Source organism: Tympanuchus pallidicinctus, unplaced genomic scaffold, assembly GCF_026119805.1.
Source record: "Tympanuchus pallidicinctus isolate F22 unplaced genomic scaffold, pur_lepc_1.0 scaffold22, whole genome shotgun sequence".
Taxonomy (NCBI): Eukaryota; Metazoa; Chordata; class Aves; order Galliformes; family Phasianidae; genus Tympanuchus; species Tympanuchus pallidicinctus.
The window spans coordinates 42199572-42217610 of record NW_026294739.1 but is presented as its reverse complement, the minus strand read 5'-3'; the positions used below and the strand labels follow the sequence as shown (position 1 = coordinate 42217610).

The 18039-nt window shown below is 47.5% G+C and overlaps 1 protein-coding gene across 4 annotated transcripts; it reads right to left on the bottom strand.

Annotated features, from left to right (window-relative positions):
* Nucleotides 1-606: 606 nt before the first annotated feature.
* HSF4 (heat shock transcription factor 4) lies at nucleotides 607-18010 on the bottom strand. 4 transcript variants are annotated; one of them, XR_008207384.1, is made up of 14 exons: nucleotides 17406-18010; nucleotides 15049-15157; nucleotides 14146-14273; nucleotides 13105-13229; nucleotides 11583-11658; nucleotides 10047-10111; nucleotides 8895-8994; nucleotides 8476-8600; nucleotides 6711-6935; nucleotides 5919-6024; nucleotides 5573-5638; nucleotides 4457-4544; nucleotides 1187-3301; nucleotides 607-814 (listed from the first exon to the last, which is right to left on the bottom strand). XR_008207384.1 is itself a non-coding variant. In XM_052685297.1 (13 exons), the coding sequence occupies exons 1-13, from the start codon at nucleotides 17526-17528 to the stop codon at nucleotides 3105-3107; spliced, it is 1533 nt and encodes a 510-aa protein (XP_052541257.1). In that variant the 5' UTR covers nucleotides 17529-18010; the 3' UTR covers nucleotides 608-3104. The 4 variants fall into 4 exon arrangements, 3 of the variants coding, with proteins under 3 accessions (XP_052541257.1, XP_052541259.1, XP_052541258.1); XM_052685297.1 differs by having other exon boundaries at nucleotides 608-3301; XM_052685299.1 differs by lacking the exons at nucleotides 607-814; nucleotides 1187-3301 and having other exon boundaries at nucleotides 4465-4563.
* Nucleotides 18011-18039: the final 29 nt, after the last annotated feature.

The window sequence follows — 18039 nt, the reverse complement described above, 5'->3', positions numbered from 1 at the left end:
GACTTTGTTAAGCCAAGTTTAGCTGAATGTCTTTTTCTCAGACTTCTCAGATGTGATAATTTGTAGTAAATAGAATGGAACAGACCTTGTAGGCATACTCTCTTCAAGGAAAAGTTACTACGCTTTTGTTGAAAAGCTGTACTTGCAATTAGCAGTTAAGGTTTAGGTGCCATCTGGTGGTGAGAATACTGCTGCTAACCACAAAGCACAACCATGGCCAAAGCCTGAAGGAAGATGATGGCACAGTTACTTTAACTTCGGCCGTTTTCCACTTGTCACCAGTAAAGACACACTGTGAAAATCCTTGGTCTTCAGGAGGAGCGAGGGGTGAGCAAGTGCCTGCGGAGAGCAGGCCTGACTTAGAGCAGCCTTACAGGAGTCTTCTCTTCACAAAGCTGAATATCAGTTTTAACACAGATGATCACAGTCCATCAGTGGGTCAGCCAGTGCATCATCTCACAAGTGAATGTTAAATTTCAGAATGTTATCGTCACTTACCAGTCCCCTCTGATGGGAAGGGGAAGATGAGTAAGGAGAAAGGGGGAAAATGTGAGTAAATGCCAGCATGAGACTAAATGAGAAAAAAAGAAGCATATTTAATTATTGTTTTCTGTAAAACTTTACAAATGTGCAGCATAGTGCAAAAAAACCCACCAAACACGCGCAGTCTCAGCACGTCATCTTCAAGTAAATTAACAATGTAAAAAGCCAAGGAACGGCAGCCTGCTTCTTCAGGAGTGGCTCTCAACGCTTTCCTGGACGTTACCCTCTCTCCATCAGGATCCAAGCTCATGTTGACAGTAGAGCAAAAAGCCTAAAGAAAATCCCAGGAACCACTCAGGAGCAGCTGCTCACAGTGCTTGCAGTCTGTGTACTGCAGAGAAGTGCTGCAGTGTAAGGTGAGGCCAGGCCCCTCGCAGCTCGGGCTGCCCCTCCTTGCAAGTAGTTCTCCTGAGGTGGTTTGTGTTTCAACCACAAATGGACACTGCAGTAAGGCATCCAAGCACGTGTCCAACTTTAGGCATGTGACAGACTTCATAAAAATAAATGAAAGCTGCTCAGAAGTTTGAAGTTATGCACGTGCTTAGACACCTTACTGAACCCGTATACATTCAGTGCTAACATGAAGGAATTGAGCATCTGAAGGTTCAAAGAAAGACATAAATCCTGAATGAGGATAACATACCCTGTCAGGTGAGGAGAGACAGCACACAGCTTCCCATGAGAAAGGAAGCAACCGGACTGCAGCACAACAGATCTCCTCTGGTTCAAGTGACAAAGTACAGAGCCAAGTGGGCCTGATCTAGATGAACTCTCTGAGCACAAATCTGCCAAAAAAGAAACACTGTTCACGCTATTCTCAAGAACACCATCTAAATACCAGGCCAGTGGGGGCTGCCAGGTTTTTCCCTTAGTCCTGAACAGACAAACAGTGGATGGAATTAATTCAAAAGTTCTCACAACATCACGCTGCCAAGAGTGCCTCCAGGGTGATGATCGCCCCTCATAGCAGCCAGCTGGCAAAAATGAGCGTCTGAATTGTTCCCATCTGCTCACACGGTGATAAATGGATGGAGCAAAGAGCTGTGACAGGAAAGTCCATTTAAAATACGCACATCTTATTTAGGACATTTTGAGCCTACGTTCATCTGATCAACCATATGTTTAGGTGGATGCTGCTTGGCCATTCTAGACGCTCAGGAATACGATTTAGTACCAAGAATCAACACGGTAGTGAAAGTTTGCAGAGCAGTTCTTCCAATGGAGTTGGCGTGGCTTACACATCCCTGCCTGAGCCCTTGGAAGGCCTGAGTTAGGTGAATTTCCTGTGTCTGTCCCACTGCTTTTGGGTAGCTTTCTTAAGGAAAAACAACTCAATTAGAGGATACTGTGATAAATAATACATTCTCATTAGAACTACAGAATAAAAAACAAAGCTCTGCTTTGTTGAGAAACTCAGTTGTCAGAAACCACATGAAAGAGGAAGATTAAATGGGCCTGTAGAAGCTGGTTTCAGATGCACAAAATGCAGAAGAAAAGTCTGGGACACGGTGGAGTAACTCTTCTGCGTCTGTTGGACACTGAGGAAGTACCTGAAGCTGAGAGCCCTTCTAAAAAGGGGCTCAAATCAATTAAACCAGTTCATGAGATTTCATACATCAACAAACCTACAGGCACATCTCCAGGGGTTACAGAGAAGGTCAAGGCCGAGGAGAAACACCACTGGACTGGACACGAAATATTTCTCCAGCACAAAAACCAAGAATAAACCAGTCCTCTTTGGAAATAAAAAACTGTGGGTGCAGAAGACTCCATCCTTTATTACAAGAATTAAAGCATGGGGTGCCCTGCCTCTACATTGCAGAAGATAAACTGGGGAAAAAATAACCAACAACCCTTTCAACTCAGGATGGGATGTTGTGGGGTGTATGATGCCTGCAGCTCCCCTTGGAGCCAAAAGCACCTCCTTGGAGGGATCACTCAGGAAACTATCTTCAGCACACCCTGAGGGAGTTTCATGTTCCTGCTTACTCTGGGAAGACAGGGGAGAGGCACAAACACATCCCATCAAAAACAGAGAATAGATAATAAAAGAGTATTTCTAGAGCATTTGTCTGGCACTTAAAACTAATCTTGTATTGAAACAATGGCATTCAGAAGGGTCATGCATCTCTTTGCTGACCTGCGCTGCCCTATTAACATCCCACAGTTTGTTGCAGCAGACACCACTTGGGATTGCTTTGTTCTGTGAGGTCCCTGATGAACTTCCAAGCTACTTTTCACTTCAATTTTCTTAAAAAGTTTGACACCTGTAAAAGCATTTTGAAGAAAAACAGCTCCCACCACATTCCTGCTCCACGTAGGAACAAGCACCAGAAGCAGCATTTTGTTCTAAGACTATGATCCTGAGAGCCACTGAGCCTATGAAACACTGAGAGCCAGGGACAGGGCGTGCAGTGCAACAGCTACTGACCTTTCCAATCTACTCAAAAAGAAGGGGCACGACAACTCCCTTGTAGGTTTCTGAGTTGCTTTTGTTTTTTTACATTCAAACCTGTGGATGCTTGGGTGTGTGGGAGGGAGATGATGCCTTGGAAGTGACATCACTGGTTGTTATCAGTCGAAGAGCTCAGGTTTAAGGGGATATCCCCTCGGACACCCCCGGAGGACAGATAGGAAGCCATGTTTTCAGATGGAATATACAGTGATGAACTTTCATGTAAGCTGATGATGTCGTTTCCAAAGACTGACTGCCGGTCAGTGAGGAATTGCTGGGAGCTTTCAAGGAGGACGTCTTTCCCTAGAAATGCAAACAGACAACAGAAAACTCAGTCCCTGGAAGGCACATTACAGCATTTATGAAAGTAGCATTGAAAAGGGGCAAATTCCTGCTGCACAAGGAGGGGAAGGACCTTGATCAAGGCAGAAAGTGCTCGGAAACATGTGAGTCGAGGGGTTCAGTCAAAAGACCATTAAAATCTGTGGAATTCTTTCCAGGTGGCCTAGGTGGGTCCTGCCTGAATACTGAGATGCCTTACGGGAGACATTGAGAGGTGAGTAAGAGACTCTTTCAATCTGGAACTGTCTGCTTTCCTTGCTTTTGCAATAGGAGACCTCCAGCAATTGCCTTGTTATTCCAGCATCGCACCCCGTGTGGACAAGAAAGGCTTCGCAGACAGGAGATGCACCCCTTGTGTTGTTCAGCCCCAGCCTGCTGAATAATTCTCTCCAGTGTTTCTGGGCATTAATACCTTCGTTGTTCATGTAAGATGAAGGTGGAGGCTTACAAGCTGAACTTACAAGCTGAACTGAAGGTGGAGGCTGGAAGTCCATGAACTACACATCAAAACCCTGCAGATTGGGATCAGGTGGCAATGGCACCTGAACAAAGCTAACAGAACCTTTTTTCAGATCTAGCCCAGAACAAATACACATGAAAATCATAGTATATCACTATTCCATGGCCAAGAAAACATTTCTGGATTCATACCAAAAGTCAATGACACTTTTTCAGAATCGCTAAGGGGGGCTGGATGTTCAGCTGAACATTCCTCTTGAGGAGTGGTAAAAAAAAAGTCTGGTGGAAAAGAGAGATGCTGCTGTCAGCTATGGGAGCCCTGGAACAGAAGCCAGAGGAAACACGGGGCCCATGTAGCTCTTTTCACCCCGACAGCTCACTTAGATTGCCGCATTGCTCCTAGCTGGTAAGGAACAGGCAGAGAAAACAGAATTAATGCAGATTTGATGTGGACCCAACCAGGAACAGAGGTCATTTGGTTACATTTAATCTCAGTTTATTTCCCATATTTTTGCCTCTTCTCTGTAATAACTCAGTAGTTATTGTTGATAGCAATCATGAAAGTGAAACGACCCTCTGGGTGGCAAATGACTAGTGCTGGGCTCTGCATCATTACAACCCCATCCCCAAGTCTGCAAGAGCTGCCAGTGCTCCTACCTGGGCAGGCATTGCTGAACGATGGGTTGAACACTTTTGAGTTCAGCTCAGTTGCATTCTTTTCCATATCCACTGTGAGCCGCTGCATCTTGATGCAAAAATACAAACTACGATGTACAGTTATACAGAGACAGGGCAGCTCATTAGAATCAGGCCGCTTCTGAGAATCAGTGCTTACTGATGCTGTGTACCATCCGCCAGCAATGTGTGCTCTGTTCCCCACCCTGCTTCCAAACTCAACTGCTGATAGAGATGCAATCCCCCACTCGCACTGAAGCTCTCATCACATGAGCAGGCCAGGCTAGAGCTGCTGTGGCTGCACCAAGCAAACCCACCATCCTCTACAGCAAGCAACAAACACAGAAAGTGTTTTTCTTTCCATTTGTTCATTCGTGGTTATCTTTACATAAAACCAACTTTCAGCTGTCCAGTACTATGCTTCTAGGTGCAACGTGCTGCAGACATTACTCACAGTTTTGGTATGCTCATAGTTTTCTGCAGGACTCAGAAGGATGAGAGTGAGCTGCATCCTTAGGTGCTGCAAAATTCAGTGGACGTGAGGAGTGAAGCACTGAGTACTGCGGCTTCCTCCCAGCAATCCATTTTAAGAGACCTCCCCTTGCTGCAGGACTTGCAAATACTACCTGACCCTGCAGATGCCCTCAGGAAATGGGATTACCTACTAAATTCTCAATTAATAAACCTAAACCTACAAAGGCAAGTGATATCATGAAGGAGGTTTAGAGACTTCTGGCACTTCATTAGAAAGAGATCGCACTTTGCATGTCAGTAGACATGGCAGAAACAATCTTTATTCCACCTGACTGGCAGGGAGAATCCACCTCTGGTCATGGAGGGCAGAAAAATAGTTGGGAACCTCACATCTCCTTCACTTTTTACTTAATCACCATATTCACTTAAGGAACTTGTGCGTCAACATCATTTCCCAACAAATAACACCAAACTGGATTTCTCCTCATTTCTTCCATGTGTGTGCATTACCACACTCTCTGTTCTGGCTACAACATAGCATTTCCTTAGCTAGGTCCGAGCTCTGCTTACAGGAAATTCTGCTGCATGTTTACATTGGTGTTATCTCAGAAACCCATCTCTTACCGGGGACAGACCGGCTTCCATTTCAGACAAATTGCACTCACTCATTGGTAAGTTGGGATTGAAGACCTGTTTGGAAAAACACACCACGATGGAACTCACATCAATTTTGCAGAAACTGAACAAGTGGGAAAAGGAGCTGTGATCTGGGGTACAGTTCTATGATTCATTCTCACTCAGTTGCACCGACAGAGGAAAGTGTGTCAGTAACAGGAAAACACCTCCTAACAAGATGAGGAAACAGAAACGAGCAGAGCCAGTGGCAGAGGGCGACTTGAGAACAAGCACCACAGCCCACCCATCCCACAGCCCCACCAGGGCCCTCCCTACTGCCCAGGGCTGCACTCACATCCAGGAGGCCTGCAGACTCCAGGCCGTACTGCTGGCTCCTCAGCAGCAGCTGCAGCCCCTCCAGGCTCCAGTCGGGGCCCTCCAGTGGGTCTGAAATATCTGTTCTGAGGAAAGATGAGGGAAAACATTGCCATAGATAAGGCTTGCATGGATACAAAGCAGAGCTAAGCAACCTTCATATCTTTGAATGGAGTTCAATACAGCCAGCAATCAGTCATGAGTAGTGTTCCCCAGGGGTCGGTGCTGGGGCTGGCCCTGTTCAATATCTTTATTGATGAACTGGACAAAGGGATGGAGTGCACCCTTGGTAGGTTTGCAGATGACATCAAATCATCTGAATTGGTTGAGCCAACTGGATGAGGTTCAACAAGACCAAGTGGTGGGTTCTGCATTTTGGATACAACATCCCCATGCGTTGCTACAGGCTGGGGGCAGAGCAGCTGGAAAGCTGCACAGAGGGAAAGGATCTGGGGGTGTGAGCTGGCAGCCAGCTGAATGGAGCCATGGGACATGGCTAATGGGCTTGGTAGGAGTTGGCTGGTGTTGGACTTGGGGATCTCAGAGGTCCAAGAGCCCACTGTCACCCTAAATTCATATGATTTCAGCATTAATCTCAGAAATATACCCCAACAGAGCATGAAGGGGACAGGCACTTGACAGCCAGCAAGTGAGAGAACTCTCCTGGATGCAGGACAGAGCTCACCAGCTGCACAGGATGATTAAAGTCAGCCTCCCTTTCCCCCAATAATGGGAAGATCTGTGAAACACACGGGGCTACAGCTCTCCTCACCTGTCCAGCAGTGCCCTCCTTCCTCTCCTCTCAGGGGGCTGTGAGGTTCCTGGGGGGGCCACCCCACAGCTCCCTTTGCCCTCAAGGACAGACTGCACCATGGCAACTGGAAGCACAGGGGGCTCGGGGCAGGCCCGGCAGCCAGACAGCGGGACGTCGGGCTCAGTGGTGGCCTTCACCCCGGGGCTGGCTGGCTCCTCCTTGATCAGCATGAGGCACTTCTCCCTGCGGCAGAGACAACACTTAGCTCCACACACACTGCTCCAGGTCACTGGGAAGGGCAGCAGGAGCTGCTAATATCTGTGAAGTGCTATACAGTAAAGGGTCCTTCTACACAGAAGGGCTGTAAAGAGGCTGGAATGAGCTGCCCAGGGTGGTGATGGAGTCACCGTTCCTGGAGGTGTTCAAGAAATGTTGAGATGTTGTACTGAGGGATATGGTTTAGTGAGAAATATTGCTGGGAGGTGGAAGGTTGGACTGGATGATCTTGAAGGTTTTTTCCAGCCTTGCTGATTCTATGATTTTGTGATTCTATGATCAGAAACATGCTCAGTTGGAATGTCTTCAGTCACTGCATCAGTCGTGGTTATAATGAATTTATCCCAGTAGATTCATCACTCTTCAGATGAGTATTGGACTCGATACAGGCAAGCAGGCACTAGCTAGAGAGGGATTACAGATAAGGGGAAGTCTCCACCCTGAAAACAGCAATGGGATCTGTGAGACCTCCCCATCTGGAACCAGCATTGGACCAGTGAGCTACCCAGAAATCTCAGTGACACAGGTGGCCAGTCAGGATTTGGAGCAGAAGCTATTGGGGTCAGACAGCCCCAGTCAGACGATTACCTGTTTGGAAGCAGAGGTTTGTTTTTTTTGCAGTGGGGACGCTCCATGCTATTCGTACCACACATATGACACTGGAGGCTCAAACATTACAACCTCCCACATCAAAACTTATTCTGTGCCACTGGCAGAAAACTATCCAGCTCCCTGGGAAGCTGCGCAGCTGCAGCCCATGGCACACGGACCAACAGGCACAGGGGATGTGAAGCAGCACCAGACTGTATTATTTTACATCCCACCAGCTCCACTGCGAGACAGTGCAAGAACAAGGTCCCACCTATGGGATGGTATATGACACTACACAGCCTTCCCCTGCATTTGTTTTTAGATCACCTTTTCTTCTTGTGATGGAAGCTCACATTGCTGCTGCAGCAGCATCACACTCCTGAGGAGCTGCACAGACACAGCGCGGATCAGAGGCCGCCAGATGGCACTCAGAAATTAGCTGAGATCCTTCTGCTTCAGAAAGGCCTTTCAGCACACAGTTTTTTACCTGGAGCTGGTTAAATGCTTCTAGCTACTTTAATGGTGATGTTCTCAGTTATTGGGTGGATTTACAGGCAGTTCCTAGGATCAGTTTCTTGCCTATAAGCCTGAGAAACTGTTTCCACGAGTCACCAATCTGCATAGTTTCCACTGACATCGTTGTGTAGCTGTTCTGATACCAGCCCCAAATACACTGCACGTCTGTGGCAGGAAGAGATAAGCACTAAAATGCCCCTGCATTCAATTCCTAAGTCGCTGTGACTTCTTCTCAGAAAAGATGTCAAACATCGGAAGTCATGATGCAACCCTTCTGTTCTCATTAGCAGAAAGATGTACAGCTTGATTCGGTTGCTTCCTTGTCAAAGCTAAGAGGAAACTTTCTCAACAAGCCCCGGTATGCCCCATTCTCTTTGGTTTTACACACAAATACGTTTACCTGTCATTATCAGGAGGGGATTGCATATTTATTACGCTGGATGGTGATGCTTCAGTAACGTCAGATATGATGGGTCCTGCAGCCATCGCAGGGCTGTGCAGACAGGAGGTGGGTTCTGTCGATGGCTAAGGGGAAAGCAAAAGGAAAACAGATTTCTCTTGCTGAGGCAGTAAAGAGCAGAAGTAAGTCAGCTGGTTCTCCATGGGCTCAAGAAGGGGAAAGGCAGCTTGCTGGTTTTGTCCAGCTCCATCTTCCAGAACTCCTGCCCAAGCAAGGACCTAAAGAATGCCACTCTGTTTTGTAAACCTCTTCTCTTCTTCACTGCCACACTCTTGCCAAGCTCTTACTCTAGCAAACCATACTATTGCTTCAGACATTCCTCCCTGCATGGCCAAAGAAACCCCCCGAAGTACACCCACCGACTGTATGAAATAGGCATCATGGAGGGCGTCTGCAGACAAATGCCGGCTGAACTTGGACACCTGTGGAGCTGATAACCCACTGTCAAGCATCAGAGGCCTGGAAGAGAAACAAGAGGTTTGTTGTCCCAGTATGTACCAACCAAGCCAGTCCCTGGCTGCTCATACAAGCAACAGCCTTCAGCCAAGGGTTGGTTTCCTGGCTGCTCTTTATTTCCTCAGCTGTAATGTATGCCTCTGTTCAGTGCTACAGAGCAGGAAGGGGAGCAGAGGATATCACCATTAAAAAGGGCCTTTAGCAGCCATGCAGAGAAAAAAAGGTCTGGGACTTACAGATCTTACTTGAAAGAGGAGAGTGAAATGTACAGAGCACAACTTCTTTCCCACATAAGGAAGAAATGATAGCAATACCTGTCCCTACAGTCAGAGCTGGCTGCAGAGAATGCAAACCTGAAGTTTAGGATACCCCCCCCGCAGAGTCCCCAGACTCCTGTCTGCACAAATAATTTTGAAATGATTTACAAGCTTAAGAGATTTCTGTAACTTGCAGTGAGGAAAGCCTTATGCCTCAGCAACATTATACATTTTTCCATTCTGGACTTCTGCTCTGCAGCCTTATGCACAGGTATTCACAGTGCTACCAGCACATACATTGCACTGGGGCGCCTTGGAGACAGACCTTAGTGTTTCCAAGGAAGCAGAAGCACAGTGCTGTGCAAACTGCAGCCGGCTTGTATCAGTGCTAGGCCAACACATTTGCTGTGCCAATCATCCTGTGCTCTTCTGCCCCTTTCAGAACAGTCTCACTAATGGTTTGCTTCTTTTTCACAGCAGAGGTCTATGACAACTGCCCAGCCCTGCTTCCATTTCCAGTGGGAAATTGGTTGCCCATACAACCAGCATGGAGGCCCTGCCCTTTCTTCTTCCACTGGTGACTGTTCCCATCTTTCGCAAACAGAGGTCATAAGCTGACACAGTGCTTCTCTACAGGCCGCTGAATGGGGCATGTCAGCAGGTCTGACTCGGCAGTTCAGCCCATTCATTCCCCATCACCATGGTGCCCGGTCCAGTGACCACCCGCCTGCACGAGCTGAGCTTGTGCTTTTAGCGAGGGGGCAGCATTATGTGCACGCCCCACACCAGGGTACTTACAGCTTCCTCTTTATCCCAGCGCTGCCAGGGCTTGATTGGAGTTGGCCAAACAGAAACTGAATCAGCTGTCAGGAGAGATCACAGTCCGGTGTTAATCAGCAGTGATTCAGCACTCCTCACTCCCACCTCACACATCCCTCCCTCCTGACACCACTCCAAATCCAGGAGCAGTCATGAAATATGGGAGCCAAATTGCAGGAGGAAGCCTGAAACAGGACTCTGGGACGTTAATCCACTGTGCACGAAGGCAGCAGGTTGCATGTGCTCAGAGCTCTCATGCCAATGCATGCAGAACTCATGGAGCCCGATCCAGTAGGGCACCGTGCATGTGGAGGTACGCAAGCAAACAATGGATCAGGCTGCCCAGGTTTGGGGGGAGTCATCATCCGCAGAGGTGGTCAAGAACCATGGAGATACGGCAGTGAGGAACATGGGCAGGGGACAATACTGCTGCTAGGTGGACGGTTGGACTAGATGATCTTAGAGGTCTTTTCCAACCTTCATGACTGTGCGATTCCTAAGCCTGGAGTGAGACTTGGCTCCTTCAAAGCCCCCCATGAAATCTAATAAGGTCTTTGCAAGGGAAAGAAGAAACCTCCCATAGGACATCCTGGACCCTGGAGGGAGGTCTCTGCCCTTTTGGTTGAGTGTTTCAGCCCTGTGAAGTTCAGTGCTGATAGAACTGACAACAAGTACGATGCAGGATGGCTTTGGAGAGGAATCACTTAGCAACGTTTTCCCAGGTCAGCTCAAGCTAAAGCTCTGCTTTGACCTCCTAACAAAGAGAGCATTATTATGATATACCACAGCTGCCTCTTACTCACTCCTAAATGTAACAAAACAGAGTTGCATAAATGCCTCTACAACAAGCAGAGTGGCTGGTCTGGCCTCAGAGCTGGAGGAAGGCTGGACGGCCTCGTGCATTTCCATTTAGTCTTATGACTGATGCCACGTGAGGGTCAGAATGTGGCTCTGGGGGCACTGAGAAACGTGACATGCACAGTCACGTCAGCACCGTATTGGAACCACTGGAGAGCAGATCACACTAGCGTTTAAGGGAGATAGCTCCTCTAAATTGTCAAAATATTGAAGGTGGCCACTGAGGAAAGGGCTAGCCAGTTCTGCTGCTGCAGTGCTAGCAGCATGGGGAAAGGCTTGGGAAGTCTGAAGGCATCGAGACTAGCAGAACAAGGATGGTATTGCATAGAGCAGTCAGTGCCAAGACCACCAGAACAAAGACGGTATCACACAGGGCAGGCAGTGAGGGCTGTGCTCTCCTGCTCAAGACTTGAATGGAATAGTGACTTCTAACATCACAGCATGGTCTGGCAGTGAAATGAAAATCATAGAGCAAAAGTTGCTCCATGCATTGTTGGTGACCATTGCCCACGGGACACGTAGGAACATCATGCTATTAGAAAGATAGCAAAACACAGACACTGTGATATCAGTGTGGAGAAGATGATGGGACAAGAAAAATCAGAGGAGGACACGCACTGTGCAGTCCACGTGAGTTGTGGTTTGTATGATCACTACCTTGTTGATCACCTTCTGTTGCTGAGAGTGGTTCTGCCGCAGAGAAACAACCTCCCTCCAAAGGACTTCGTTCTGCCTGAAAGTAAAACAGAAACATCCCAACAGTCCACGGTGCTGCCACGCTGCACAGCACTCAGCTCAGCAAAGTCTCACTTTGGGTCACTGCAGATTCGGGTACTTGCAGATGTCTCAGCCACAGCCACGATTCTTTTCCTTGTTTTTCCTCAATTTTAGAACTACAGACCAAAATTTGGAGGAGAAGTAAGTAAAGAGAAGCCACCACATGTATGGGAGGATAGTAGGAGGGCATGTTTTTTGGGTTCCTTTGTGAAATTTTTGGGCCGAACTCTGAATCCCTGCCAGTTCTGTGCTACAAATGGCTTCACCAGCAAATTTATCTCAAGTGTATAAATACAAGAAAAACTGTCAGGCCAGCAAAACCTATCATATAGATACAATTTATAAATACTTTCGTTATACATCCTTTGGGTGGTAATAGTCTTCCTAATGTGGACTGATGCTATAGCTGGGAAGATAAGGTCTGTGGCTTGAAATAGCAAAGCAGCTACCCCTATATAGTAGCTTATATAGCAGAATTCCTTAAAATTAAGTAAGAAACAAGCCTAGAGAAAAACTTCTTTTATTTTCTACTGTACCTGGATTTCATAGCGTGATTTCACACACATGCTAAGTGTGGGAAGCATTATAAATTGAGAAAGGATTAAAGGCTGAGCTATCGCATTCAGGTGGCTGGGAGGTCAGGCGATCACATGGAAGAGGTGCAGCATACACCTTTCTTGCTCCCACACAGCAAAGAGAGGGGCCCAGAGATGTAAATGCTTCAGCTGCTTTTGTGTCCTTACATTCTTTTGGCTGGTAATATGTACTGGATGTGGAGGATAACAATGATAGATTTCTGACTTTAAATAGTTGGATGTGGTACCACTGTATTTCTGCCAAAGACCCTCCTAGGTTTGACACTGTGTCACATATCTCTCTCTGCCTTCACTTCTATCTGGAGGAAACACAGTTGTGTCAGTCTCCAAGACTCTTCCTTCCTGTGTGGCTTCCTCTGTGCTTATCTCATCTGTGAAGGGAAAATATGGATGAAGAGATAATGTCTACCTGTCACAGAAGACAGAGAGGCTAACGATTAGGTTGTGTGCTGTAGCTCACTGGGAGCTCTGCACAGAAATCCACAAATTATCATCTCAGCAGATCCAATCCCTCCAACCAAACCAGAGGTCAGCTGTTCAGATGCAGCAGGTCCTCGTGCAGCACTCTGAAGGTAACACTCCTGCATCAGCATTTGCTCTGTTCGTACTTACTGCTAACAAGATACATAAATAACACCAACTCATTTCTTCAAAGTTAGGGTATTTAAGCAAAGAGAAGATTTTTAGCTCAGTATGTGCTCCCCTGGAGGCAGCTGTGCTAGGCTCCTCCTTTCAAGCATTCCCCAAGACCATTTCTCAAGAAGCAAATGCCTGCAAAGAAGCAGCCCAAGTAGGGTTCAACTCACTGCTTCATGTCCTGCATTTGGCACTCCATGTTCTCCTGCTGACTTCTCAGGATCTGTACCTCATACAGCAACCTGCTGAGGTCCTCCTGACGCATCTTGGTCTCCTCGCTTTTTACTACTGACACCTAAGGAAGAAAAAGGTAGAAGTGGGCTTCACCAGCACCAGAAGGGCTGTGGACAGACAGAGCAATGGCTGTGGCTCAGGGGCAGGACTCCCAGAGCCAGACTGGTATGCTGGCATACACAGGGAGGCAATGTGTTCACAAGAGTCTGGGTATTACTGCAAGGGCCAGTGAGATAAAATGCAGCAAAGAGCAGGAAAAGTGCTTCCATACAGAGGGCAGTTGGCAGTAGGATATTGTAGGATATTGTCCACTAGGCATGCATTTCAAATCAACTTGGAAAAAAAGGCACTTTGAGGAACAGGAACACGCTGAACTAGGTCATTTGATTAATTGTTTCAATTTTGTGTAACTGTAACTGTTTTCAACTGACATATTACACTTTGATTTCTAGGATGTTTTTGTTGTAGTTGCTTTCTGAAGTCAATAGGTTACTTTCTTGAAGTCAATTAGCCCTTCTTGGAGGCTAAGAACAAGCTAGAAAACAATAGACAAGTGGCAGGAATAGGTTATTGCCTCTAAAGCAACAGGAGGGGAGTGCTGGGGATCCAGGAAGAGATGTGTCATACTGATCTAGAAAAAGATGATGTTCAAAATGCCAGAATGGTCAGAAGCAAGCCTGGCTGCACAGCACAGAGATCTGTGGCACTGGGCAACAGAGCAAAACAAACCAACAGCTGGTGACAGCCAAGCCCTGTGCTCACAGGACCCTTGTCACAGCTGAATGTACAACCCAGGCTGGAAACCACACTGCAAGGTGAAGTTTGAGTTACGCCAAGCAGCCCACAGCATGCCAGGCTGCGTTTCAGAAAAAAACAAATCTGCCTTTGGAGAACTGTCAAGAGAGGAAAGCAGCTGTGGCAGAATGCACACAACGAACACGTCTCAATCACAGAGCCCCCAGCCCAGTGCCCCTCACCTTCCTCTTGATGTGCTCCAGGAGGTGCTCGTGGCCCTGCAGGAAGCAGAGGTGCTGAAACTCAGTGTCGTCCCGCTCGGGCTTGACCAGCCCCCCCTGCTCAATATTCACCACCTTTCTGAAGCCATCTGCATGGAAAGGGTGGGGGTGAAGAGTCAGTGGGCCCATGCTCTCCTCCCAGCCTCCACCAGAAGTGAGGGAAATCTACGTTGGATACCTCTTTGAAGTTCTGCAAGGGTTTCTACATCACACTACCCCCCCTCAAGACTGGCATCGTATTCACAGTATGCTTAAATTGCAAAGGGAAAACTTTACTGAGGAACTTACGGAGTAGTGACTGAAAGAAAGTAGCACTTCAGAAAACTATCGGAGAAGATGCATATTTCATACAAACATGGTCTAGGTGTCGCTAACAGCTACGTGCAAACCTCTGCTGAGCGGTGAATGTGTCCAGTTAGCATGGCTTGCTGGGTGAAATGCTGTCCGACCTTAGCTGAGCAATATGACTGTGAAAACAGACAAGCTGGGGGCACACTACGCTCAAAGGAAGCTGTTTCTGAGGGAGCTTTCAAGGTACTGAGCTGCCAGAAAAATCCCCATATGGCAATTAAACCAATCAAGGAAAGCGGAGGACCTGGTAGCTGAAATTTCTTAGCCACAGCTTATCTAACAGAAATATCATGCTAGCATCTATGGAAGAATCTATAGATCTTCTACACAAGAATTTCACTTTCCTGGGGTCTAAGAGGAATGTCCTCTTTGGCAAAATCAATGATGTCACAGTGACGTGTATACGTGGGCTCCCAACATCTCTATCTACAATTCCCTTCCACGCTTCCCATCCCAGCCTTGCTTTCTCTCGCTCTCCCCATATCCCATGAGACCCACGTGGGTTGAACTTACACATGTTCAGCTGCCGGACGAAACTGGCCATGTTGTTGTGTTTGAAATACTTGGGCAGCACCTCTTTGGCAAAACGTCCTTGGTCAAACACATGGAAGCTGGTGCCATTCTGCAAAGGCAATAAGGACAGAGGCAGTCAGAAGACTGCAGGAGGAGGCCAGGAGGAGGTGGTTCCCTTGGGTCCTACAGCAGGACGAGTTCTTCTCTGTCACCTTGAAGCTGCAAAGAGTGACAACAACTTTCAGTGAATGATGTTCCCCTTTCAGTTCTGGCACAGACGCATTTTTGATCCTTTTTGACTGCTTTTTCAGATCCTCAGGTGTGAGAAAAAATCTTTTACATCCCAAGTGCTCATAGCTCAGAATTGCTGCCCTTTCTTGTGTGCACCTCACAGAAACACTCTGGTGTCCAGAGAAGGTCTTGGAAAGTGGAAATTACCATTACAGTCAACGGAGGTGCTGACACAGGTCTGTCTGTGAACCATCTGCTCCAGAGCACAGCAGCCCTGGAGGGAGCAGTGCCTGGAGACATGGCACAAGAACACAGCAAAGCGTGAAATCCTTGGGGGTACCGCTCTGATGCAGATGCTCTACACGCCTTCTCTGGGTTATTTTTGAAAGCACACAGTCACAAGGGCAGCCACAAATGTGGCTGAATATGGCATAAGGTTTTAGCAGTTATGCTTTAACAGCTCAGGCTAGCAACATGCATTTTAACTTGATAAAAGTGCTGCTTCTGAGGATGCATCACTAGGATTTGAGACTGCAGCCCATGTGCCTTCCCTTGCTGGCCTCCTGCCTGGCGGACACACTGCGCTGCAGCTGCCCTGAAGTGTTCTGCAAACACAAATCCACATCACCTTCTTAAGGGACAGAAGAACTGGCAATGCATTCTCACTTGGTCTCACCATGCACCCACCACCCACCACACACCCCACTGGCACATGGTGCCAATTCCCGCTGTGTTCAAGCCCTTCTGCCTGCTCTAGCAATTAACCCTGCATGCTCACAATACACAACCTTGCTTCTTGCCTCAACAGTGCCCTCTGACCAGGGTCCTTCTCACTGATCGTTGCCGCACAGAGCAGAAACAAAACTCGAGTGCTCAGGAGATTCACTAACAATCTGCCCATCAGTCTTGGCAGATGGTTGTCCCAACTGGTTCTGACAGACCCACAGGGCAGAGACCCTCTGCTATGTGACAGTTTATTCTGTCCATACGGGTCCTATTTATCAACAGCCCTGATTACATGCAGAAATCTTAGCAAAGCTCGCAGCCTCTCAGCTCTAACAGCACTGACAAGGAAAAGGATGCAACGTGGGAATCTCAGACAACTGCAGATGATCTTAGAGATCTTTTCCAACTTTAAATTGATTCTATGCTTCTCTGATCTAGAAGCCTTACCCAAGAAGACTGCTGTCTGGCTGCAGGAAAGCAGAGCACGTGATGGAAGGTCCAAAATAACAGCTGACCTGAAACCGACATCAGGAATACTGCACATGTAACACAGAGGGGACTGCTTATACATACTAATATTTAGTTCAAAAGTCCTTATTTAAAACACAGTGGTTCCAAGTGGCCATGTACTGCCAACTTCAGAAAGCCCTGAATAACAACACAACTTAAATTCCATCTCAGGTTTTGAATGAAAGCTGCACTGGACACAAACACATGGCAAAAATACTGCTTCAGGCTTTTCTCCCCCCCCTTTAAATTTGCTTTTGTAACAGATGCCTTTTTGCAGAGGCCATGCTGATGCACACAACTGATCTGATAGCTCCCCGCTGGAGACAAATCACAGCACCATTTGCAGCAAGCCTTACTCAGGTCAAAAGCACAATGCAGTTTCAAAACACTTTATGAGAGGGACAGATTAATCATTTTTATCCACTGATTGCACTTAAGTAAATTAAAGCTAAAGATAAGATAAATAAGAGCTAAGACAAATAAGAAGCCAAACCAAAGCAATCTATCACTAGAGAAGCGGTACAGACAAATACACACATCACCACAGCCATCACATGAACTAGCTGAAAAGGTGAGTGAAGTTCTTCCAAAACACTGGGCAATTTAAAGTGCCAATCTGAGACACATTTGTGTTTCAGCTTGTGGTCCAAGGGCTCCTTATGGCAGCCTGCTGCCCGCTACCATGGCACAGGCTGCTAAGAGATGCTCGTGAAATCAACCAGTCATCACTGAAGTCCTTTAATATCTTTGCACCTTTTCCAGAAAACTTTGGGGAACTGAAGCAAGGTGAAAAACTTTTCTCTCCTAAAGAGTCTGGATTTTTTAAAGGCTTCTGTTCTAAGACACCCCTTATAGCACTCGAAGTGAAACCCAGCATTGGCTGCACGTACCGTACTCCAGCAGATGAGGTGGTTTGTTTCAGGATCTTCCACCAGCGTCCAGAGCTTGGTTAGGAAGGCTGGCACATTGCTGGAGTAGCCATCCATCACCAGGGAGCTGGGTGAATCCTGCATAGCTTTCCAGTGTCCCGGCTACACCGACCCCATCGCTGTCAGCGCGCCAGCCTCCCTGCACGTGCGTGTGTCCGACAGAGAATGAACCACTGAATTTTATCCCGGGCCAGTAGAAAGCAGGCTCCTGGGAGTCACATCAGCAGTGCCGCTCTGCCTCGTAAAAACTCAGCACAATGCAATGGCATCACCAGCCCCAGAGAACAATACACAGAATGAAAATGCACCGCAGCCGATCTCGCAGAGCTGTGAATAAATACGCAGCGTCATGCAGAGGGAACACGTGCTGTGCACCTTGCACCGGGAGGTCAGCAAGGCTGCGGGCTGAATCCACCCGCTGGGAGCCTGCGGGACGCCCCGGCGCTGCCAGCGCCTCTGTCTGAGCGCTCACGTAGTTTTATTTTGGAATTCTCTTGCCCCAAAGCTGGCCGTTGGAGGTGAGCACAGCCTGGCCAAGAGCCCAGAGCTGCACGTCTTCATCAAGGGTTTGAAAAGGCAGAACTGTAAGTTGGCT

What these genes read in the sequence shown, in the direction of transcription:
- HSF4 (XM_052685297.1), bottom strand. Translation starts at nt 17,528, where the DNA reads ATGCAGGATTCACCCAGCTCCCTGGTGATGGATGGCTACTCCAGCAAT. An exon ending in ACCTCATCTGCTGGAGTACG is followed by an intron (nt 15,158 to 17,405) that starts GTACGTGCAGCC and finishes TTGCCTTTGCAG; the next exon opens with AATGGCACCAGCTTCCATGT. An exon ending in AGTCTGCAGGCCTCCTGGAT is followed by an intron (nt 5,639 to 5,918) that starts GTGAGTGCAGCC and finishes TTTTCCAAACAG; the next exon opens with GTCTTCAATCCCAACTTACC.